The sequence below is a fragment of the Dermacentor variabilis genome, chromosome 4 (assembly GCF_050947875.1).
Source record: "Dermacentor variabilis isolate Ectoservices chromosome 4, ASM5094787v1, whole genome shotgun sequence".
Classification (NCBI taxonomy): domain Eukaryota; kingdom Metazoa; phylum Arthropoda; class Arachnida; order Ixodida; family Ixodidae; genus Dermacentor; species Dermacentor variabilis.
In genome coordinates, this window is record NC_134571.1 from 45,859,874 (window position 1) to 45,884,577 (window position 24,704).

Here is a 24,704-nt window from a genome sequence, read left to right on the forward strand (position 1 = left end):
ATAAAATGAATTTTTTGCAACTAGTGCTCGAGTACTAGTGACAGAATTTAACTGAGGAGTGATATTCCAAGGGAGTCTCTAATCATGGCCTGCATTTACCTCGCTTTCTCAATTATTAAGGCTCTGTTCGCGATGATATTGACGCCTTATAGGATCTAGAGCTTTACTCTATCACTTTAGCTTGACTTAATATTTGCCTTTAGTGTCCCTTTAAAGTCGTCGTCTTCATGTTTTTTTGTGCCGTGCTTCTTGTGTCATTACAAACGACAAGTCCATCACACACACATGCAGTTGCGGTCGAACTGCCCCTTCGCGCCATTTTGCTACAATTCGACTTGCCTGCTCCCGGCTGCGCCATTTGCGCAAACTGCGCAGAAGTGAGGATTTTTTCTTTAGTTTTCACGCCAATGCTGTGTTTTCGGTAGGGTTATATGCAACTACAGTCAACAACCGATTTTTTGGGCGTCCGATAATTCGGGAGCCTTCGCGACACCGCCACGGTTCACCATAGAGTCAATCTATAAGAACGTCTGAAATTTCGGACGCGAAATACCGTCGCCATCTGATTTTCTGGACTTCTCGCCATGGCTGCAGGTCCGAAACGGCATTGGATGGATGGATGGATAGGGCTGAATCTTTTTAATCGGCGCCAAGCCTTGGCTGGTAATATATTCCGTACATAGTGGAGGGTGAAATTTCACTCTTGCATTGATTTAGCCACCAATCAGATAACCTCCGTTTGGTTATTTCTACCTGCTTAAACTCTATTTTCCCTCCACTGTCCCTAAACCCCAATGCTTTGAAAAAATCCGCCCCATTGCTGTGAACTAGGGTGAAGCCTCTTGCAGAAAAGTATCAGGCGTTCAGCCGTTTCCTCTTCCTCTCCATATGCCCCGCATAACGTGTCTATCCTTTGGTACTTGACTCGGTACGACTTAGTCCGCAATATTCCTGTCCTGGCTTCAAACAACAAAGTGCTTCCCCTACAATTATCGTATGTATTTTCCTTGGCAGTTTGTTTCTTGAAGGTTCTGTATGTTCCCAGTGCTGCTTCGTATGCATCCCTGTTTTCTACAGACCCCTCTCTGTTTCTTTAACCGTTTTCTTAACTGATGTTTCTTTGGCTTGTTCCCTGCTGTTGTCCAAATATTTGCGTGACAATTTTCTGGTTCGAGTCCTTCATTTTGTGTCAACATTCCTAATGTACAACTGAAAACATTCCTTGCCCACTGCTTTCCCGCCATTTCTCTCAATCGCTCCTCAAATTCGATCTTGCTGCTAGCTTCCCTGCCCTCGAATGATGCCCACCCCCCCTTCTATGTCATCCTGCACCCCCTGATCTGGTGTATTTCCGTGTGCTCCTAAAGCAAGCCTACCTACCGCTCGTTGCTTAATTTCCAACCTTGCCCGTACCTTTGATCTCATGCACAGGACCACATTGCCTAAAGTCAGAATAAGGACCATCACCCCATTCCAGATCCCTCTCACCACCTCGTACTTATTGTAATAGTGCGCTATTTTTCATTACAGCTGCGTTCCCGCTACCTTTAGTCGTTACATATTTTTCATGTTCGAATAGGTACTCAGCCCCATTGTTTATCCACAGGCCAAGATATTTGTCCTTATTCACTACCTCCAGTGTAACCTCCTGTATCCTATGCTCGCCACCTTGACTATGATTAAAAATCGTGACTGCCGATTTTTCGTTACTAAACTTTAAACCTAACCTATCTCCATCTTTACCGCAGATTTCCAACAATCCCAGCAAATCTTCTTTGTTGTCTGCCATAAGTACAATGTTGTCCACATACATCAGTCTGGGCAATGACTGGTCAATCCATTCTCCTTGCTTGAAAAAAGAAAGGCTGAAGCCAAGTCCACTCTTCTCTAATTTGGTCTCTAGTCCTTGTAGATACAACATGAACAACGAAGATGACAGAGGGCACCCCTGCCTAAGCCCCCGCTTTATTCTCTATAGGCTCAGATACCTTTTCTTTACCATTTTATAAGCACTTTGTTACCTTTATATCTTTTAAAAGATTAGTTACTCCATCTTCCACATCTAATGGGCCCAGTGTGTCCCACGAGTCCTCTTGGATTACACTGTCATAGGCTCTCTTGATATCCAGAAATGCTAGCCATGGGGGCCTGTGTTCCTTTTCTGCTATATCGAATCACTGCGTCAATGAGAACAGATTCTCCTCTAACCTCCTTTGTTTCCGAAAAGAATTTCGTAGTTCCCCCAGCACCTCCTTGCCATCCACCCATGCCTGCAGTCTGTCCTTTACAATCTGCATCACCACCCTGTAAATCACTGACGTTATGGGACGGTAGTCGTTTGTCGGCTTTGTCCCCCGCTTCCTTATATATCATGTACATCCTACTTAGTCTCCACCCACCGGGGGCTTTACCGTCCATTATCATTGTGTTCATTACATCTCTTAATGTTTGCTTGAAATTGGGTCCAACGACTTTATTAGCATAATTGGGATGCCATCAGGTCTTGTCGACGTGCTGCTATACGGACCCTATTGTCTGCCCTTTCCCAATCGCTTTGTTCTAGTAGAGCCACTGCACTAACCGGTCTATCGCCGTCTGATAGAGTACATCCATCATTTTGTTGTTCTCTAAAATTTTCTGTCATCATTGTTCTTATATGTTCTATTGCCTCATCTCCTTCTAACCGAACACCTTGAGCTGTGACTATACACTGCTGCTCTAGGCTAGTCTTATTACTCAACGAGTTGAGAGGGTTACAAATTTGTTAGGTGCTTTTGTATCCGTTTTGTTTACTTCTTACAACCATTGGGTCCCCTTTCTTCTAATCTTCTCACTGATCAAAAGGGGTGCTTCCCTTCTACAGTTTAAGAAGTCCCAGTTTCCGTCTACATCAGCTTCTATATTTCTCAATGGCCTTCTTAACCTCCTCATCCCCCCAGCTCTAGGGTCTCCGTCTTCTTTTCCCTCTCGGCCTGACTCGTACCTTAGCAAGCTCTAGCTGAAATAGCCCTGCTAAATTTGCGTATGTCCATTCTGTTTTAGTATCGTCAGTAATTGCTTCCTTAATTTGTTGGTTACTATTTCCAGCTACATTTCTGAGTAAAAAATCCCATCTGATTGTTCATTTCGCCTCTTTCCTACTTTCATTTCACTTCTAAAAGTCACCTTGATGCGCCTGTGATTACTACCCAGACTTCTGGAGCCATATTCATCTGTGTTAATTACTTCTAGCCTATCGTACATCCTATGTGACATTGAAGTATAATCTATCGTCGACTGCAGGCTCCCTACATCCCATGTTATGTGCCCTTCATATTTCCCAGCACTGTTACCTACAACTAAGTCATGCCTTTCACACATATTCAGCAGCATGTTGCCTGTCGAGTCTGCGTACCCGTCGATATCTGCTATGTGTGCATTCATATGTACTAGTATAAATATCTCGCAGCCTCGTCCTAGCTGATTAATCTCAAATTGCTATGCATTCTACCATCTTTTTGTTTTCCTCTTTGCCATTTGCTCCTGTCCACATGTATACAAACCCAAGGAGTGTGTGCTCCCCTGCCACTTTCCCTTTTAGCCATAAATGTTTGTTGCATTCCTGTTTGACCATTTGCGAATTCATACTTGTATAAACGAACGCCCCAGTTGCACCCCCTTTCTGCTGGTCTATGTTCTATTGCAATGTTCCCATGCATAGCCAGAATTATAGGGTGGTTGCTCTATGTCCCTGTGTCTGTCCAAACCCGTGTACCACCAGCTCCTCCTGCCTTAGCTGCTCATCTATCTCCTCCCACTTCAGCCTATTCCTGCCACCTTGCATGTTAGTTTACCCTATGTCTGAATTACCTTGGCACTGGTGCATACGTCTATTTCTTCTCCTACAGCCTCTACGTTTCCTGAATCTTGGGGCCTCTCCGGCTCCGTCTTTGTATACACTGGTGGCCTCCGGGCTCTGGGTTCTCCCAAAAAAGCCGTTGCTTGGTGGCCCAGTTTACCTCCATTACGCCGTACCCAAGTCGTCGGCTGAGACCCCTGATGACCCGGTTAGGCTCAACCACACTCCATTTCATCCCGCTAGACTGCCCCTGGACATCAGAGATTGTGCAAGTCGTCACATGCACCTTCACAGAGGCCTCTCTGAGTTTACGCAACCCAACCTCTGTCTCGAGTTTCTGGCGCCTTGCCTTATGAGGAAGCTTTAGCTCGGGCCCAACGCCGACGCAGCCTATTCAATTACATGTAAAACGCAGAAACGCTTTTCTGAGATAACTCCTGAATCGCTTTTAATGAAATTTGCTGCATTTGAGAGAGAAAGTTAAATTATATTGACTTCTGAAAGCGGAATTTCGATTTAGGGTCTGAATTTTGAGAAAAGCATCTTCAAATATTGGAAAGTTCGAAAAAGATAGATGGACGAAGCTTATAAATTAATAGCTCTGCATCAAAAAGATATATCGTGGTTCTGTAATAAACGGTATGCATTAGATCATTCAAAGCAGACAAATTCTTTATGTCAGTTAGTATGTTATGTGAATTTGTTACGCTGTGTACAAGGGTTCTGCAAAATCAATATTTCCATATTACTGAATTTTTTATTTATGTGTAACATATCAATTTTGTCTGCTTTAGATGTCATATCAGATGCAATTCACAGAATTGGGATATGTTTCCTTGCTGAGTTAGATAGTTGTTAACCTGACAGTTTCGTTTTCTGAAAATTTTCAATCCTTGCAAACTTTTAATAAACAATTGACAATCTAAATCAAAAATTAAAAAGCAACAGTCACTAGATTTTTTTTAAAAAGCAACAAACCTCGTCAAATATCGTGCAGTGGTTGCCGAGAAAAACGAATTCTTCTTTTACATGCATTTAGATAGGAGCACCCGAGCTAAAGCTTCCTCTTGAGCACATCCTTGAGACCAGCATCGATAACGACAAGGTTTTAGTCCTCCGTGTTGTCCCATACCACCCCCTAAGTTCACCTACTGCGGCCGCATGAACCGAGCTACAGTCTAGCCCTGCTTGGTACTGCACCAGAGTTTTGACCATTGCGTCAACCATGCGTGTACCTCTACTTTCACCCGCTTGTCTGCATTCACTCTTCTAAAGACGCCCTCCTCAACCTTTGCTACGTTGGAGTCTTCCACCACAAGAACCCGTATTCGCTCAACTCGTTCTCCTCCAGTCTCTGATTGCTGTCCTCCGGCTCGCGCTAGCTGGCTTTCCACTCACCGTACTCCACTATCACGTGACAACGGGCTCGCTGCCACTCGCCCCGCCTCATCCGAAGCCTGCTGCGCTACACCACTGTATCGTTATGGAGCCCGCGTGCTGCCGCCAGCTCCCATGTGCGGCTCTACGGACCTTAGGTGTCTCTTCCTACCTGTCCCTTTATTCTCATTACGTGCCTGTGCCTGAGACTCGGCGTTTGTCTTGCCCTCCGCTCCGAACCGGGGTTACGCGCCGACTGCGCAATTAGCGCCACGACCCGCTCTTCTACCTAGGTTCGCTTTTCCAGTTCATCTTTAAGCTCGCCAGTTATTCGCTCTAGCAGGTTGGCCTCAGCCCCTTCCCTCTAAAGCAACTCGCCGACCCGAGTTTCGAACTCAGTCCTCCGCTCTCTCTCCACCTTCAGCTCCCCTTTAGGCTCCTCAACCCTTGTAGCTATGACTTTTGCGAGTGGTTATAGCTCTAGCGAGGAATGCCGGGAGAGCACTGGCTTTCTCGCACCGCTAGTAGAATGTGCAAAAGTCGCACCTACCAGAACAGCTCTGACGGAACAGTTCGGCACAGCTCACTGAACGACAGAGAACTGGCTTCCCCTCTCCAAAAGAACCACCGTTCACTTTTACTGAACAACGACTTACTCGCTATTTAAAAAGAGCGGCTCAAAAGATCAGGCTCGGTCCGGAGTGACGCATCCCTACATTGCAGTATGATCAGGCAATAATGCTCTTTCCACTGCCGACGTTAACTGAGTTTTTGAATGTGACCCACGCAAGTGTATGCAAGTTAGCATTGCTGAACAAAAATGGATCGACATCTCATAGCTACATTTATCTTCACTGCAGCACGCAGCTCAATCTTTAGTATTCTCAGTACGTTGCAGCAGCTGCTCCTTACAACACAGTGTTCTCATGTATTATAGCCTGGACTTGCTTGAAAGAGGACCATATGAATGAAACGTATGGTACAGATTATAATTGTGATTAATGATGCTCCCAGCGAGGCATAGCTAAGCAAATACGCTTTCAAGCTATATGATGTAAACAGTGCTCTCTTCATTATGGGCCAATGTGGAGGACAAGCTATCAGGTTGGACAGAGGTCAGCTCATAGTGTCGTAAATGTCCTTAGGTGACTGCGCATGCCGGTTGAAGCATGTGCCTAATCATACCATATTGAGAAAGGTGTGCGAACTGTAGGTTGCTTGTGGGCAGAAAGGGCATTGTGCTGCTGATAGGCAGGAGTGGGCGCTGTTCACGAAAAACACTGCCATCTGAAGCGGCTACAGTGTTTTAGCACGTCCGCTAATTCGTTTTTTGCAGCTGCTGCAGTACTATTTGAAAGAACTGCTTATGGAAGTTGTCCGCAGTACCAATAATCTGAGGATTTCGAATAGCATGAAGATATCAAGCGTACGGAAGTACAAGTATGATGAACGGGCATTTGTCAAGGTCGAGTGCTCATATTCAGCTTAGAAACTTAAACTTATTCTGTCCATGAAGAGGCACAATCTTGAGCACAAAAACGTCAAGCTTATTGTTATGTTAGTATGGTTTTATATCTTCTGGACACATTTGCAGGTGGACATGATTCAATACTTTCATTGTTACCTCCGTAAATTATGCAATGAGCAGCTCTATAATGATAAAGGTTCTTATTTTATTTTTGGCACTCCCCCTTTTTTGCATCGTGGTCACGCCTGCCCTGCTAAGCTAGTGCGTTACACCAATATTTTGAGTGATTTTGTATTTAATAAGTGTCTTTATTTCTTTGCTTTTTACATTTCCTGTTTTCCTTGGTTCTCATTCCCAGGTGAGCTTGTCATGCCCGACCGTTAGTGCGGCGATGAGCCACTGTGACTCCATTGAGGAATGGACTGAAGTTATCCTTGTTCTAGCTTTCATCAGATTTGTGCTGGATCTGCAATCGAACGTGTTCTTTAGTGGCCGCGTTAACAACGTCCCTCCGGAACTGCAACAAGCCTACCAAACTGATAAAAACATCCTCTTTTCCGCCTTGACATCTGAACTCGTTCTAGCTTCGATGCCTGTTTTTAATTCGGAGGATCACCCTTGGATACACACAGCATTGCTTATGATCTGTTTAGGAAGCTCAGCCTGGTACTCATCCATAGTCGTCAAACTCTACGATTTCGGCGTTCCAGAATGGCCACAGGTACGTATTTTCGCAGCGAGTTTGTGCGTATAATTTTGTGAAGGATTAGTACACATGTGTCACGAATAAATGTTATCATGTGGAGGAAAATGACTGGTCATTCCAATATGCAGCATGATAAAAAAGTCATATTTATTCTTTTTCTAGTTCGCGATTACGTGCTTGCAGCTGGGCAAATTCTCGACGTGGAAGCAGAGGCGGGCGCCACGGACACTTGATATGCCGGAAAATATTGCTCGCCACGGGACTTATAAACTGACATCGTAGCTGCTCCTGCTTCCATTGAAATACTTAACTAAGATACGTTAATACCGTCACGCTTGAATATTTCTAATAAAACTGTCTGTGTGTTGCAGACTGCTAACAGGGGAGCTGTGCACTTTGGCGGTTTAGTGAGAAATAGGAGGTTGTGTGGATATTGATGTTGTAGCAGATATGTGTCAGGCTTACACCAGTGTTATTGAAAAGAAAGAAAAGTTTAATCATGCGCAATACAGAGAGGTCAGCCTGAGGTACATTCCCCTAGCCAGCTACTCTGCGTGGGGGAAGGTGAAGAGGGAAGAAAGAGGCGCATGATGGGTGACGATGATGAGAGGAAGAGAATGTAAGATATGTAGCAAACAATTTGGTCTACTCAAATTTTACAGTCCAGGCCCATACGTTTTAAAAAATAATGCTTAGACGACCTTAAAACTTGATTTAACGTCTGTCCAAGGGCCTAAAATAAGTTCATCTAGCAATGGTAGGCTGTTGAGGCGTGTAAGATCATTGCTAACTTTTGTCACTCTTCCACACACTGGATGTAGTCGCACTGCACATGACCCTAGTCTCACTCACATTACACAACTTACATTCTCGAGACTCAGTGCGTTGGATGAGGTGCATGTATCTGCACGTAAATGCCACCCCTAGTTTTTAGCTGTGCAGGAGACTGGCACAGCTGCGTTTTTGGTGGTAGCCTAAATTTCATGGTAGAGTTCAATCTTTCGAGTCGCCTGTGGCGATTATGCGGATTGTCCCAGTGCTCTTCTGTTGCTTTTCGGATGACACTTGAGAAAGGTAGTTGGCATCCACTCTCAAAAAAATAAAACAATTGCAAACAATGGCTCTGGTTCTTCGAGTTTCTTCTTCGCTTCGGCATCGGCCAGTTCATTGCCGTATACACCACAGTCAGTGGGAATCCATTGAGATCTAAGGTGGAGGTTGCTCTCTTACGCTAGAGTGCATAGCACAGTAGTTTCAAGAGCCAACAATCTGCAAGAGCTTTCTTTCAATACAACTCTAAGTGGCTGCAGAGCCGATTTCGCATCACTGAAGACTATCTATACTTGAGGAGGCTGTTGGGAATTATAGTAAACTGGTTCGCTGATTGCCACTAGTTCCGTGGATGTTGGTGTCGTCTTATTACGTCGACGAAGCTGTTGAATGATGATGCGCTGGCATGACGAAAGCCACACCTGACACATTCGATTAGAACAATCCGTCTGTATACGAATTCACCGAGGAGCCATATTCTTTCTACACATATTCGAGTGCTAGATGTGCGAGGCCCATGGTAGTGACTCGCGATTTTTTGTTTTTCAATTCCGGGAATATAGAGACGTACCTTTTGGACATTACCCAGGGGGCTTTACGTGGAAGGCTAGCAGGGACAGAGTATGATGGTATGGCAGATTCTAGGCATTAACCGGCTCTCAAAATGGTGGAGTTCGGCCGTATGTCGGGAAGTGTCGATGACAGGTGGCGTCATCATTGGCACAGCAGCTACAGGAATACTTGAATAGGTTCGCGAAAGAGTTAGTAGACAGACAGGTAAAGAGGTGATGCGAAATGCATTGGCGTTCCAGTTACTTTCTTAACAAAAAATCATTTTATGCATTGAAGCACAAAAGTAACGGGAATGCCAATGCACTTCTCCACAAAGATCGGGAATGAATGTCTCGAAACTGGTGTCATCCTGAGAATTCGTTCCAAGTGAATGTGCTGTGCAAACTCTACGGTTAGAATTTGTAAATTGCAATATGGACCATAAGGTAATTAGTTAAAAACTTAATTGGTTAATTTTTTAATTCGCCGGTTATGCATTTCATTTTTTTCTGCAAGTAATGTCCGCCTTTTCAACTAGTCTAGTTCATGAACTAGAAGTGTACTATCTGCCTCAGACAACCTTTCTAAAATTTTGAAAGTGTTCTCTAAAACACCCAGTTATAGGTGTATGGGTACATATATATATATACGAGTTTGTTGGTTTCTTATGATATGACTAATAAAAATCTGGCCCTCGGTTTCCTTTCTTCTCATTCATAAAACAATATATATATATATATATATATATATATATATATATATATATATATATATATATATATATATATATATATATATGCTCACATACGGGCTTTTATAAATATGAAAATATTTTATGGAAACGTAATCACATATTGACAAAATTTACCTGCTGTTTTCTATTACAGATGGTCACTCGTTTATTTTACGTGCATCTGTTCCATGACGTGTTCAGCGTCTTCCTTATTATATCTGGCGCCGCAAAAGAAGCCTATGACATACTGGCCGACGACACCCCGTTCTCACGGTGGATGCTCACTGAACGCAAGTGAACTTGGATATTTCTGCTTTCATAGCTTGTTTGCAAACTCTCTTTGAGTCTCATAATGTAAGAATTGAAGAGAAAGAAATATAAGTGTGCCCGTACAGGGATGACGATCGTCGGTGGCAGCAAATAGACGAGTGCTTCTAGCGAGCTGTTTGCTTTAATGAGGTGATGAGAGGGGTCATTCCTGAGCACTCCACCACACTATTGAAACCTTCAGGCACCCCAAGCCGTCGCAGTGATGTGTGCGTCACACGGAGCTGTATTAGTTTATGTTCAGCGCCACAATTCTCTTGCGTGAGACCATATGGCCTTCGCATCGACGTATTTTGGCAGTGGTGAAGGTTCACCAAAAGACGCCATCAACCCCCGAATACACCAAATACAGGCAAAAGGGGCAAAAAAAGCTATTCACATAAAAGAAAAAGATCAGTTGTGCTGATTCCATATCAATTTCTGTGTCATTACTTAGAGATTCTTCTCTCCATTGCATTGATGTAATATAATTTGTCGCATACTTTTGTCATGTAATTCTTCATTTATCATTTATTGTTCTCGTACACGCGTAGAGTTCGTATAAAAAACAGTTAGCCAACAAACACAAAAGTGCCACCTGTGCAAAGAATGCAATGAAATACAGTTTGCAGAACTCGGAGGTCAGTGTATGGGTATCCTATAACCAGTATTGTCCCTGCGTAGTCTTATAAATGTTGCAGTAAGTTCAAACAAAAACAAAAACACTCCAAGCAGCTGCGATCCCATGCATGCTTTATATATGTGACCTATCTTCCTTACATTCCACTCGCTGCATCGTTCCTCCTTTGTGGATGCCACTTAGTGTTCACGTGTTGGTATTCATAGGCTGCCCAAGTTTTCTTTTATTTATAGCACTACTGAATGTTTCCGTGAGTTTGTGTTTTAAGCTACCCATGCTTCTTGCTTTCGTTCTTGTTTTTTTACTTGAGTGAATGTAGGCCCGACAATACGCACAAGCTCTCGAAGCGCATTGGTGTCGCAGGGCAACGAGAGAGAAGATGCTCATCCCAGGCTGATTTGGCAATCGTAGACCGAGGAGCGTTGCTGAAGGGTTCGCTCCATTGTTACCTCACTGATGAATTCAGCTACTGTAGCTGGAGGCCTTCGCATCACCCCAACAAACAGCTGCTCTTTCACTGTACACATCAGCAGGCAGACCTTCTTCGCTTGTGTCATGCCAGGGTCAGCACGCTTGAAAAGCCGCTACATGTCCTCTACGAACATGGCTACGCTTTCATTCGGCTTTTGAACCCTACTCTAATTGGCTCGCACTGCTCGCTTTTTTCTTGCGGGACTGCTGTACGTATTGCATATCTGCCTTTGAAATTCTTGCCAGGTAGTGACGGATGGCTTCGTGGTTAGGGAACCATGTTCGGGTAGAGTCGTCTAGGGCGAAGTACACGTTCCTTAACTTTTTCTGTTCATCCCAATAATTGATGTCGGCCACACGATTGAAGTCATCGAGCCAGTCTTCCACCTCCTCAAAAGGCTCACCGTGGAACGGCCACGGCCAGCGCGGTGTGTGGAGAACCAGCGATGCAGGAGGCTGCCCCGTACCATATGTCTCCTGTGTCTGGCTTGCGGTTGTGTTCGACATCCTCAACAGATCTTGCAAGCCGTATTCCAGAGGCAGTCTTTGAAGCCGTCTGCTTTTGCGTAGGCTGTCCAGTTCCTCGGGGTCAGAGTACATAGACGCGTACCCAGCACCCCCATCAGTTTGTCACAGACAAAACCACAAAAAGAGTTCGGTCGACGCTACAGATCTTTTATGAAGCTGTGTGGCACCTTCGTCGTCGTCTTCTTTTGTCAGCAACCCAGCATGCCTAGCATGTTGCACTGAATTGCACCGAGCGGCTGTCAGTTGTGTCAAAGTTGTGGCAATAAGTACAGGGTGTCTACCAACCAGGAAAACCGAGAAAACCGGGAATTGTCAGGGATTTTGAGTAGGCTGGAGAAATTCGGGGAAAACTCAGGGAATTTGTGCCTCTATCAGGAAGGGTGTCTACTAACCGGGAAAACGGAATTTTCAGGGGTTTTCAATAGTCTGGAAAAACTCAGGGAAAACTCAGGGAATTTGTGCTTCTATCAGGGAAAATTAGCTGTAATTTTCTTTAAAGGGAAAGGAAGTCGCAGTAAAGCTAGCTCAAGTAAAAGCAGTTGCCAGTGTTCAGTCAACGACCGACTTTCCGCACGCCCGATAATTCGGACGGCTTCGCGGCACCACCTCGTACCTCATAGAGCCTATGTATAGTAACGTCTGAAATTTCGGATGCAAGAACCCTTCACCATCCGATTTTCCGGACCTTTTGCCGTCATGGCAGGTCCAAAACAGCATTAGTAAAACCACCACCACCGCCGCCGTTTTGATTACCTCGTCGCTCCTCGAACCGGCGCTCTCGCACGCAGATCCGCTGGCAGCCGTAGCGACCACCGCAGCAACGCTAGGCCTAGCTGCTTCTGCGTTTGCTATTAAGCTTCTGGCCATTCTGTGCCGTGTTTTTCGTTGAAAGAATTCGCCGCTGCCAGCAATCGCACCGACTCCGCCTTTGTGGTACTCGCGATTGCCTTCGAAGCTCGAAAAGCACGACGCGTTGTATAATGCCGGTTGCCGAAAGTCAGCTTTGCCTCACTACAGCATTATTATGTGGTGAAGCGTGCGTAAATTATTGCGGTGAAGCTCAACAAGCGTGGAAAGGCTCGCATGTCACGGGACACAGTATGTATTCCTAAATAAACACGCGTGCACGCGCTGCCTCATGTCACAGGATGAGCACCGATGTGCCTAATAAGTGTACTGGCAGGCCTTCAGAGCTTTTTCTGATGTGCTGCGGCAGTAAAAGGCATGCAGTGGCGTACCAACTATTTCTAGAGAGTGTGTGTGTGGGGGGGGGGGGAGGGGGGGAGTGGCAAACCGCAGACGGTCTGACCTTTTGCTCTCTGTCTGTGTGTGTATATATATGTATATATCGCCAATTACTATTAAAATAAGTGAAATAGCCTGGAAATGCTTCTGTTATAAGTATATTTAACCGACAGAGACCTATTTATCAATCACATGGTGAACCATAGGGGCCCGAAAAATGAGCTGAGTTTGCATTTATCTCTGCAGCTATATAACATTTCAAGATGATACAGGGGCAAAAGGCAATGAGTGCACCCACAGTTGTCTCGGATTGCACCCAGTAGCAGCAGAACAGCGGACATAAAAAGGCACATTTGCTACAAAGAATTTAAATAATTCAGCAAAGAATTGTACTTGCTGTTTAAGTCTACAACATAAATGTAACGCTAGTTTAGGTAATAGTACTGTCGATGTTATAGGCGACGACGTACAATCAACATAAATTACATGCAATATTGGCGCACACACAAAAAAAAATGGAAAAATGGACAATGGACATCCAGCGAAGCTGTCAAAACCACAACCACAACTGCTGAGGCGGGTATGCAATTCTTTAATGCTTTATAACGCCCCCCCCCCCACCCTTCCCACAGACTCAGTTGCCACTAGACTTGATATCTGTTGAATTCACAGTTATTCCAGGGCAATGGGATAAATTCTTTGTTTTCCAAACACATTCATAAAGCTCCGAATAGCTTACATGTGTAATATACTAAAAATATAATTAGTTCGCTATCTTTGAAGTTTGCCTACATATTGGTGATAACGAGTCCTTTGATCAACATCCGAGTCCTTTGATCCTTTGGTGATAACGAGTCCTTTGATTTGATCAACATACATTTACCATCGCACATAAACTTGGCGTATTGTTCCCCTTATGTTCGCACAATTTTATCTCAATTGTTATTGTAATTATGCAAACTTAGTAGTCTGAGTCTTACACCGCTCGTAAAACAGACTAATAAGGCTATGGACCACTTGCATACCTATTCTACTTGAAAATGCGCATTTAACCCACCCATTTCGAGCATTGCCTACACCTTATTCATACGATGCCCCTAATTTCGCCTAGAAATAAACGAGATGCATTGTTTAGCTCACTGAGAACACCGGAGAAACAAACTGCGAAACTCGTAATATCCCCTTCAGTCTCAGCATCATATTTGCGAACGCAACTTATTTTTGCCATTACTGTATAGTGCTTACAAGGAATAGACATTGAACATTAGGCTTTGAGTAAATTGCACATTCTGCTCTCTTAAAGTACACCCATTCCACTTCTCAGTGAAATGTAGCGCTTCAAATGACCGCTTTTACGAAGGTATTGCCCTCTTTGACGTCCCTTCAAAGAGGGTAATGCCTTTGTGAAAGTGAAGGGAGGGGTTTCGGTAGTAATCGCAAAAGATTATTTCTTCGCTTGTTGTAATGCTTGGGCCCAATAATTAATCTTTGCCAGTAATTTGAGCGGGTGATTCAATATATTTATTGAAGAAACGTAGCACGACTCACTGTACAATTAATGAATATTAGTTACTATGTATTTACGATGGGTCACCATAAAATTCAGATGCATTTCCTCGCCTTGACTTCCCTTCTATATGGAGTCTCCAGCACCTTGGGATAAAATTGCTAGAAATAGCTCATCTTGGAAAATATTTGCTTCTGTATGCATCTCGTTTTTATTCGTATATGAGAGTGTCTGACTATGAGTTTTACGCATTGTTTCCAATATATATTTTTTTCGCTGTGTATTTTACTAACTCCTCCCTTCTGTTTTCTTTTTGAATAAAAAAAAACACTACCCCTTACTATTCAAGCTGGATTAAGTAGTATTTTTTAATTTTTAGCATTCTTACTAGAGAGTGACACCATCGGGTGACATTTTGTCAGCCCGTCTCTTGACATAAAACAAAATTCTGCGTCGCTCAGGGAATTTGGCAAAGGCACTCAGGGAAGACCTGGAAAACGCAGGGAATTTGGAAATGTGAACTTAGTAGGCACCCTGGTCAGGGAAAATTAGCTGTAACATTAATGAAAGGGTCGAAAGTCGCGGTAATGCTGCCTCAAGTAACCGACAGGAATCGTAATGACTCGTCTTTGACGCCCTGTCGTCGGCTGGAGGGGTTGGCAGTGTACAGTCAACGACCGACTTTCCGGATTACCGATAATTTGGACGACTTCGCGTCACGAACACCACCCCTAGAGTCAATGTACCAGAACGTCTGAAATTTCGGATGCAAGAACTCTTCGCCGTCTGATTTTCCAGACGTTCTGCCGTGACCACAGGTCCGAAATGGTATTAATCAAAGCCACCGCCGCTGCCATTTTGATTACCTCGCTGCCTCGAACCGCGCTCTCACACGCAGATCCGCTGGCAGCCGTAGCCGCCACTGCGGTAACGCTAGGCCTAACTGCTTCGAAGTTCGCTATGAAGCTTTTTGTCGTTGGGTGCTGTGTTTTCTATTGAAAGAATTCACTGCTGTCAGCAGTGCCACCGACTCCGCCTTTCTGGTCCTCACGGTTGGCTTAGAAGCTTGGAAAGCACGGTGCGTTGCATAATGCCGGTTACCGAAAGTCAGCTTCGCCTCTGCACAGAAATCTTACTTGGTGAAGCATTCCCAAAAGTATTGCAGTGAAGCATAACAAACGATTACCATGGGACACAGTATGTTTTCCTTAATTATACACGCGTGCACCCGGTATTTCCTGTCACAGTACGAGCACCGATATGCCTAATACGTGTACCAACCAGGCCTTCAGAGCGTTTTCGAATGTGTCTGTGGTGGTTTGAGCACAAGGGTAGTAAATGACATGCATTTATTTTTTCCAACTGGCCGATTTTTCGGACGTTTTCGCGGCCCCTAGGGAGTTCGAAAAATCGGACTCGGACTGTGCAAATGACCAAGAATGCTTCAAATGGTCCGCGGGGCGAGCGAGTGGCGAAAGGAGAAGAACAGAAACGACCTACGCATCGAGGAATGAACGGGAAATGAAGCGTGCTGCGGCTGTATTGAAGGACCTTGAGCTCAAAAGGCAAAGTGTTGGCTAATGCCGAGATGCAGGTGGCCCTCATTCAAACCACAATAAACTCTTTAACGCAGTGAAACACAAAACTGACGTGTGAGAGTATGTAGGGCAGTTGATGTTGACTTAGGTGCTGTTGAGAGAGAATCTCAATTGATAGAAATAGCTCATATTCGAAAAGATTTGCTTCTGTATGCATCTTCTTTTTATTCGTACTTGAGAATATCCGACTCGATTTGCAATTGTTTTCGAAAACATTGCTGTCCACTTTACTAACCCCTCCCTTCTATTCTTTTTTTTTTCAATAACACAAGCACTACTCCTTAGTATTCAAATTAGATTAAGTCCATTTTTTACATTTTTTCATGTGCTTGCTAGAGAGTGAGAACATCGGGCGATATGGTTTCAGCCCGTCTTGACATAAAACATAGTTCTGCATCCCTCAGGGAATTTTACAAGGGCACTCAGGGAAAACCTGAAAAACTCAGGGAATTTTGAAATGTCAATTTGCTAGACACCCTGTATGTATATATATACACACACATATACATTAACGAGGACTGCCCTTAAGGCTGGGCTTCCTTAGGCTGCATTTTCGTCAACTGCGCCATTGTAATGAACCAGACAGCCATTACCCAATGTCTGAGCAAAGCGGCTGTTCCGTGCTCTTGCCCTATGCGCACAGTTCTGACGGGATAATCGTCGGCGAGATATGCCACCAGTGTGAAATGTCCAGTGCCGCACGCCGGAAGAGCAGGGACACTATTCCAAACTATGACGTGTATCCAAGCTATGATATGACATGTACACACTGATTACGCATGATTCGACCAAACAAAAGAAAAACAGTTATTTCTGATTCGACGCCTTCCCGCCTTTCCGCCCTCGGCTATTGGTCAAAAGTTTTCGGGCTCCATCCACTTCACCTGCCGATCACGCGACGTCACAAAAGCGCAAGAACTCACAGCGCCCATGTGATGTGTACTCGTTAGAGATGCATTAATATGCCAAACAAAACTGAAGTTTCTTCTGAATAGCCACAGGCTGCCCCGTTCTCAAAGGAATAAAAGATGACTGCCGCCGATCGCTCAGGCACTGGCTACTCGCACCTGCTAGATAGCATGGGTTTATTTTTGTATAATAAAAGTTTTTGCGTGGCCGTTTAACGTTTTCGAGCACTTTCGGCGCATTTACGACCTTCTGCCAACTCTTCTTTGCTGAGGATCCATTTTAGTGTCTTTATTAAGCTTCGGTTGCATGCTGCCACGATTTTCGACTAGCCACCGCAAGCAAAATAAGGGAAAGCGGACCAATTGCTGGCGACGGCGCCACCTTCTTCATCCGTTTATCTATTTTCAGTGCGCTGGCTCAGCCCCATCGACACCCGCTCCGCTTCAGCGTGCTCCTCGCCTCCTGGCAGCCAATTACAAACGAAAAACTACTCAATGTAGGCAATGGGTTTCGTTTTCAAAGCAAAGAAAATTGAGCTCCTCTAAACTAAGAGGCCTTTGATTGGTCTGTTCAGACAACGCCTCGGGTGACCGCATGAAGCTTGCGTCGGCGGTCATGCAAACTTGACGCCAGGGGAATGGAATAAAAGCGTACTGAAATAGTTTTACGTTATAGGGCCCCTGTTCGTGCACTAGGTGGCTCATCAATGACGACTTCAGTCCCCGTACTTTAAACTTTCAGCGTGGCTGAGTGTGTAGACGAAGTGCACTTGGCCCCGGGCACTTGCACAGCGAGCACGAGAAGAGACTAGAAAGAAGTGACAGTAAAACAGGCGTTCTGGCGGATGACCAGCTCTCGTTATACTATACATATATATATATATATATATATATATATATATATATACGTATTTTTAATGCCCAAAGGCACTACAGAAAGGAGTAACAAAGCAAAATAATATGCAGACAGCTATGTAAAGAAATAATGTTGAGTGATAGCGTGGAAACGTACTGTTTTGAATGAAGATGTATCCGCGATCTGAGGGATGGAAGCAGGATATTTGTTCACGGTGCAGAGCCTGCTTGCAGCAGTATTACGTGGCAATGAACAAGTGTGAATGACTTGCAGCTTTCTTTAAAAAATGCTCATAATTCTTTCTTCTTTTCTTTCAGTCCACACCTTCTTCGTGAGCTGTCAGTTGCTCCTCCTAGTGTTTGGATCGCACCGCTGGTACGATCTGTTGGGAACTCGGCGCTGACGCCCGTGGTTGTACCTGGGTCGCAAGCCCCAAGGGTAGCGTTGGCCTGGCGGCCTGGGGTACAACTGGAAGCATCCGAAGGTCCCGGCAAAGCATGAGTCGACTGGTAACAACAAAACAACTTGTTTATTTTAACATCGCAAAGAGTTGGCGGTCAGGTTGACCGAAGTAGAGAGACGGGAGAGCACTTTACTCAACAGAAGAAATCGGAGCCCTCTTTCTTGGCGTCCGGGGGCAGCTGTTTTTATACTCTCGCAGTTGAGGGCAAGAAGGAACCCCTCAAAAGACGAGCACGTGAATGTACAATGGGCTAATGGTGACGCACACTGTCGTAGCGCTGCCGTAGCACCATGTCGAGCACGATCTCGTAGCACCCTGTCGAGCACGATCTCGTAGCACCCTGTTGTAGCGCTGCCGGTCGGGCACAATGACTGTAATGAGAGGATGATCCCTGCTTTGGCATCGCCTGTTTCGGGCACAATGACTGGAATGAGAGGATGATCCCTGCTTTGGCATCGCCTGTTTCGGGCACAATGACTGGAATGAGAGGATGATCCCTGCTTTGGCATCGCCTGTTTCGGGCACAATGACTGGAATGAGAGGGTGATCCTTTGCGGTCGCATCGCCGCAGTCGCGCCTGGAAACACCTGCCGATGAGTGTTGCGGCGACGACGATCGGGCCAAAATGTCTGCCGCCCCGCCGCAGTCGCGCCGGCAAAACCACGTGTCGCAGGCGAAACGCAACACTAGGAACTTACGCCGTATTCCAGGTGGCTAGCTGTGCGCAGAGGTACACAGCTTTGGTGTAGCCATGTAAGTCACTCCTACGGGGCCAGTGCAATTCCTACTCTACTCTATACTCTGTATATATATATATATATATATATATATATATATATATATATATATATATATATTGTTACGCGCGAAGGAGACCGTTTACAACCCTGACGAATGAAGGGGACCGTTTACTTTAGGTCGCGAAGGTGAGCGCAAGAGCGGTCAGCTGGTTTATCAACTGAGCGTCGTTCTCTTCTTTCTTCTTCCACTCGGGACCGCAAGCACGTTCACTGGTCTTCGTTTTCTTCATGCGTAACATTCCTCTCGTCGCAGACGAAGCCCGCCGGGCGAGTCAATCCATGTGTCTTGACGTGAACAATTTCAAGCGGGCGACATGGACCACTTGTGTCTTGGCAGCTCTTCTACCACTCGCCGTGAGGCGAGCTATGTTATACGTGACTTCGGTGAGTCTGCTAATAATCACAAACGGTCCATCGTAGGTGGCCAAAAGCTTTTGGCATAACCCGCGTTTCCGTACTGGAGTCCACAGCCAGACTAAATCACCAGGGCGATAGGTTACCGGACGGTGGCGAATGTCGTAGCGTACGTTTGATCTGTCCTGCGATGCCAAAGTGCGCAAACGAGCAATACGACGAGCTTCTTCGGCGAGGCAGAGAGTCTCGGCGACAGTGGAATTTTCGTGACTGCAGAAGGGGAAAACAGTGTCGATTGTGTACCGGGGTGGCCGTGCGTACAGCAGGAAGAAAGGGCTATAGCCGGTGGTCTCGTGCTTGGCGGTGTTGAATGCGTACGTGATAAAAGGCAGTACGTCATCCCAGTTCTTGTGGTCGGATGAAACGTACAGAGATAGCATGTTTACAATTGTTCGGTTGGTACGCTCCGTAAGCCCATTCGTCTGTGGATGGTATGGTGTCGAGTGACGCAAGTGGGAATCACACAAACGAAGCAGCTCCTCTACGACGTCCGCTGTGAATTGTCGTCCACGGTCGCTGATGATCACGCGGGGCGGACCATGTCGCAGGATCACATATTGCAGCAGGAATGTTGAAACGTCAGTGGCAGTTGCGGAGGGCACGGCCGCCGTCTCGCAGTAGCGTGTGAGGTAGTCGACGCAAACAACTATCCAGCGGTTTCCCTTGGCTGATTTGGGAAATGGGCCTACGAAGTCAATGCCCACTTGTTGGAAAGGCGTGCTTGGAGGCGGGATCGGCTGCAGAAGACCTGCCGGAGCAGTAGATGGCCGTTTGTGGCGCTGACACTGCATGCAGCTGGCCACATACGTCTCAACAGATTGTCGCATTCCAGGCCAATAAAAGCGTTCCTGAATCCGGTAAAGCGTCCTCGCCGAACCCAGATGGCCAGACGTAGGGTCGTCGTGCATAGCACGCAGAATCGCTGTGCGAAGGCTCTCCGGCACCACTAGGAGAAAACGTGCGCCAGTGCTGGAAAAGTTCTTCTTATAGAGGAGTCCATCACGTACACAGAAATGGTTTGCTGTCGTCGAGGCGGTCGTAGCGGTGAAGAGTGGTGTTAATTTATCGTCTTTTCGCTGTTCGGTTTTGAAGCAGTCGAAGTCTGGAAAACGCGGCGACACAGAAGCCACGAGGTGATCAAAGTCGTCGGCGTCACAGTCCGTAGTACTAAGTGGCATACGCGAGAGACAGTCCGCATCAGCGTGTCGTCGACCACTCTTATAAGAGACGGTGAAGCTGTATTCTTGCAGTCGGAGCGCCCAGCGCGCAAGGCGGCCACAAGGGTCACGAAGATTCACAAGCCAACACAACGAGTGGTGGTCGGTGACCACTGTAAAGGGGCGTCCATACAGGTAAGAACGAAACCGCTGAACCGCAAATATTACCGCGAGGCATTCTTGTTCCGTCACAGTGTAATTCTGCTCGGGCCTACTTAATGAGCGGCTTGCATATGCGATCACGTGTTCGCGGTCACCGCAGCGTTGAACTAGGACGGCACCAATACCTATGCCACTGGCATCCGTATGGAGTTCTGTCGGAGCTGAAGGACTGAAGTGTTGAAGAACCGGTCGTGACGTCAGCAGGAACTTCAACTGACGAAAAGAAGAGTCGCACTCCGGAGTCCACTCAAAGGGGGTGTCCTTTCGTAGCAGGCAAGTCAGCGGATACGCAACGTCGGCGAATTTAGGAATAAATCGGCGGAAATAGGAACAAAGCCCCAGAAAACTACGGAGCTCCTTGACACAGCGCGGTGCACTGAACGCTTCAACGGCTGCTGTTTTCTGGGGATCAGGGCGGATGCCATCCTTGTCGACGAGGTGCCCAAGCACAAGGGTTTGGCGGTCTCCGAAGTGGCATTTCTTAGAGTTTAAAACTAGACCAGCGTTTCTGATGCAGTTCAGGACAATATCCAGACGCGAGTTGTGTCCGCTGAAGGTGCGGCCAAAGATGACGACGTCGTCGAGATAGCACATGCAGATGTTCCACTTCAAGCCACGCAATACAGTGTCCATAAATCTCTCGAAAGTTGCCGGAGCGTTGCACAATCCAAATGGCGTCACATTAAATTCGAAGAGCCCGTCAGGGGTTACAAAGGCAGTCTTCTCCTTGTCGTCAGGATGCATCGGAATCTGCCAATAGCCGGATCGTAAATCTACTGAGGAAAAGTAAGAGGCGGAATGAAGGCAGTCTATTGCGTCATCAATACGTGGGAGTGGGTACACGTCCTTTTTTGTTACAGCATTCAAACGGCGATAGTCGACGCAAAATCTCCAAGATCCATCTTTTTTTTTAACAAGAATCACTGGAGCTGCCCACGGACTTGCTGACTCTTGTACGACTCCCTTTTTCATCATTTCGTGCACTTGTTCGTTGATAATCTGGCGCTCTGATGGTGAAACACGATATGGCTTTTGTCTAATCGGATTTGCCGAACCCGTGTTGATGGTATGGCGCGTTCGAGACGCAGGGATTGCAGGTATATTGTCCTTCTGCGCAAAGTCGAATACCGAAACGTGCTTCGAAAGCACACCCACTAACGTTCGGCGTTCACTCGTGCTGAGCGATTTATTGATCATCGACAAAAGGGCCGTTTCCGAACTGTGGCCGTCAGGTTCTTCCGGCACATCTGTAAGTTGAGCCACTGATAAGGACGCGTGTTCCCTGGCGAAGGCTAATTTCATGCCGTCAGATAGTATAACGGGCTCCTTAGAACAGTTTACGGTCCATAAGCCAGTGCGTCCGCCTTTGATCGACACCACACAATGTGGAACCAAAACATTCTTCTTCATACAGTTAAAGTGCATCGGTTCTACGGTAGCTTCGAAGCAGTCGGAATCGGCGCCGCAACAGACAACGGGAACGCAAACGGTAGATGATGCAGGTATGACCGTATCACCACAAACACACAGCGTAGTTTCGCGATCTACAGGGTTCTCCAGGAGTCCTGATGGAATCCTACCACTTAAGAATACTTTTCCGGTGCGGCAGTCGACAGTAGCACCACACTCCCGCAAGAAGTCCATGCCGAGAATAACATCATGGGTCGACCGAGGAATAATTACAAACTCTGTCGTAATAACATGGCCTCCCAAAAATACGTCAGCACTACACACACCAATAGGTCGCAACGGCTCACCACTCACTCCACAGAACTTTGAATCTTCGTCCCATTTAAACAAAACCTTTCGCCCTAACACGTGTTTAAACGAGACACTCATGACCGAAATTGTTGCGCCTGTGTCCACCAGAGCCATCACAGGAACATTATCTACAAGCACGCGCACTTTGTTTTTGAGCATCAACACAGGAGGTATTTCTGTCAGTAGCACGTCTCCAGCGACCTCACCTCCATCGGCCGCGCTAGCTAGTTTTCCGGTGACGAAGGGGACGCGGTGCGACGCAGCGGTGAGGGAGAACGGGGAGCACGACGTTGCGGTGGGGGTGTCAAACTTCTGTCAGATGCTGGGGAGCGATTCCGGGAGCTGCTCGGCCAATACTCGTCGCCAGACGATACGTGTGCTGGCCACGGGGCACCGTGTGGCCGTTCGGAGGGCCGAAAAAACTCTGACGGCTGGCCATACCACGTGGTTATACGCTGGTTGCAAAACCGCGATATATGACCCGGGACACCACAGGAATAACACACCGGGAGAGGTCTAAACCTTGGTCGTTCGTCGATGAAGCGGATATTATCATTTTACCGCGTGTAGTGGGTTGGTTCGTGGCGAGTGTCACGACGATACATCGGGCGTCGAGAAGGCGTGCGCTGAGTGCGTTGGTCATAGCGCGGAGTCGGCGGGCGTGATGTCATCCTCGACTGTGGGGCTGCGCTGTACTCCACGGCCGCTGCGGTAACCATCGGTTGCCAAGGGGCCGAATGTGGCGCCGTCATAGCCTCACGTGACGTGTACACGCCATGGTGGTCACCAGTGGAATGCAACAACCCTTCGCGGCGGGAAAGTTCCTCGCGGACAATCTGTCGGATGGTCGAAGGAAGGTCGAGGCAAGGACTCGTGTCCACACTGGCAACCGTCGTAACGTTTGCCAACCGACCAAACTTTGGCGCAATCCGACGCATCTTTAGCGTTTCAAAAGTTCTGCAGTGCCGTATGACATCGGACACAGAACTGAGGCTCTCCTTTCCAATTAGAAAATTGTACACATCCTCAGCCACTCCTTTCAGCAAATGCCCAACTCTATCTTCTTCCGACATGCGAGCATTGACCACCTTGCACAGCTTTAACACTTCTTCGATGTAGGTTGTGCATGTCTCACCTGGTAGCTGCGCCCGTTGCGACAGTGTCTGCTCCGCACGCTTTTTTTTGGCGACTGAGTCCCCAAAACACGCCTTTAACTCGTCAACAAAATGTTCCCACGTCGTAAGCGCGTCCTCGTGGTTCTCATACCACACGAGGGCGGTATCGGTCAGGGAGAACACCACGTTGGTGAGCTGAGCGGTTGCATCCCACCCGTTGGATTTGCTCACTCGTTTGTAGTGGACGAGCCACTCGTCGGCATCTTCCCCCGCTTTGCCTCCGAAGGTGGGTGGAACTCGGTAGTATGGCAGCGGACTGCTAGGCGCTGCCCGCGGAGTGGCTCCTTCTTCTGGCATGTCGAAGATGGTCACGGCTGATGGCGGGAGGCCGGCAAGTCGACGGCTTCGACGAAGCTGCGGCAGTGATGGTTCCGTTGTTGTGAGCGATACCCCGCACCTCCACCACTTTGTTACGCGCGAAGGAGACCGTTTACAACCCTGACGAATGAAGGGGACCGTTTACTTTAGGTCGCGAAGGTGAGCGCAAGAGCGGTCAGCTGGTTTATCAACTGAGCGTCGTTCTCTTCTTTCTTCTTCCACTCGGGACCGCAAGCACGTTCACTGGTCTTCGTTTTCTTCATGCGTAACAATATATATATATATATATATATATATATATATATATATATATATATATATATATATATATATATATATATATATAGTTTCGTGAAAATGGCTTTGGTCCGCAACACCTATTACTATACAAAGTAGTGGTTGTGAGGTCAAATGCCGGTACGGTGCAATGACGTGTTCGGGCGACGCACGCTTGACAACGCACGATTGCATGTCATTTGGTCATTTTTCTCAAAGCTCTTGGATCGTCAGCTGAAGTATGTCGCAGCTGACAAAGAAGCTGAAGTTTTTGTCCCTAGAAGAGAAGGCTCGAGTTATCGCCCAGGCTGAAGCTGGAAAGAAAGATCAGTCAT

The 24,704-nt window shown here is 46.6% G+C and overlaps 1 protein-coding gene and 1 pseudogene across 2 annotated transcripts in view; one reads left to right on the forward strand and one right to left on the reverse strand.

Moving 5' to 3' along the window:
- The window catches only part of LOC142579050 (uncharacterized), a 51,248-nt gene that overhangs the window by 12,989 nt on the left and 13,555 nt on the right, over window positions 1–24,704 (forward strand). For both annotated transcript variants that reach the window (XM_075688873.1, XM_075688874.1), the window contains exons 2-5: window positions 7,042–7,404; window positions 9,879–10,014; window positions 18,101–18,135; window positions 18,933–18,999. In XM_075688873.1, the coding sequence (XP_075544988.1) occupies window positions 7,075–7,404; window positions 9,879–10,014; window positions 18,101–18,135; window positions 18,933–18,995 (564 nt within the window). In that variant the 5' untranslated portion in view covers window positions 7,042–7,074 and the 3' untranslated portion in view covers window positions 18,996–18,999. The remainder of the gene's footprint in view (window positions 1–7,041; window positions 7,405–9,878; window positions 10,015–18,100; window positions 18,136–18,932; window positions 19,000–24,704) is intronic.
- LOC142578187 (uncharacterized) lies at window positions 640–1,813 on the reverse strand (annotated as a pseudogene).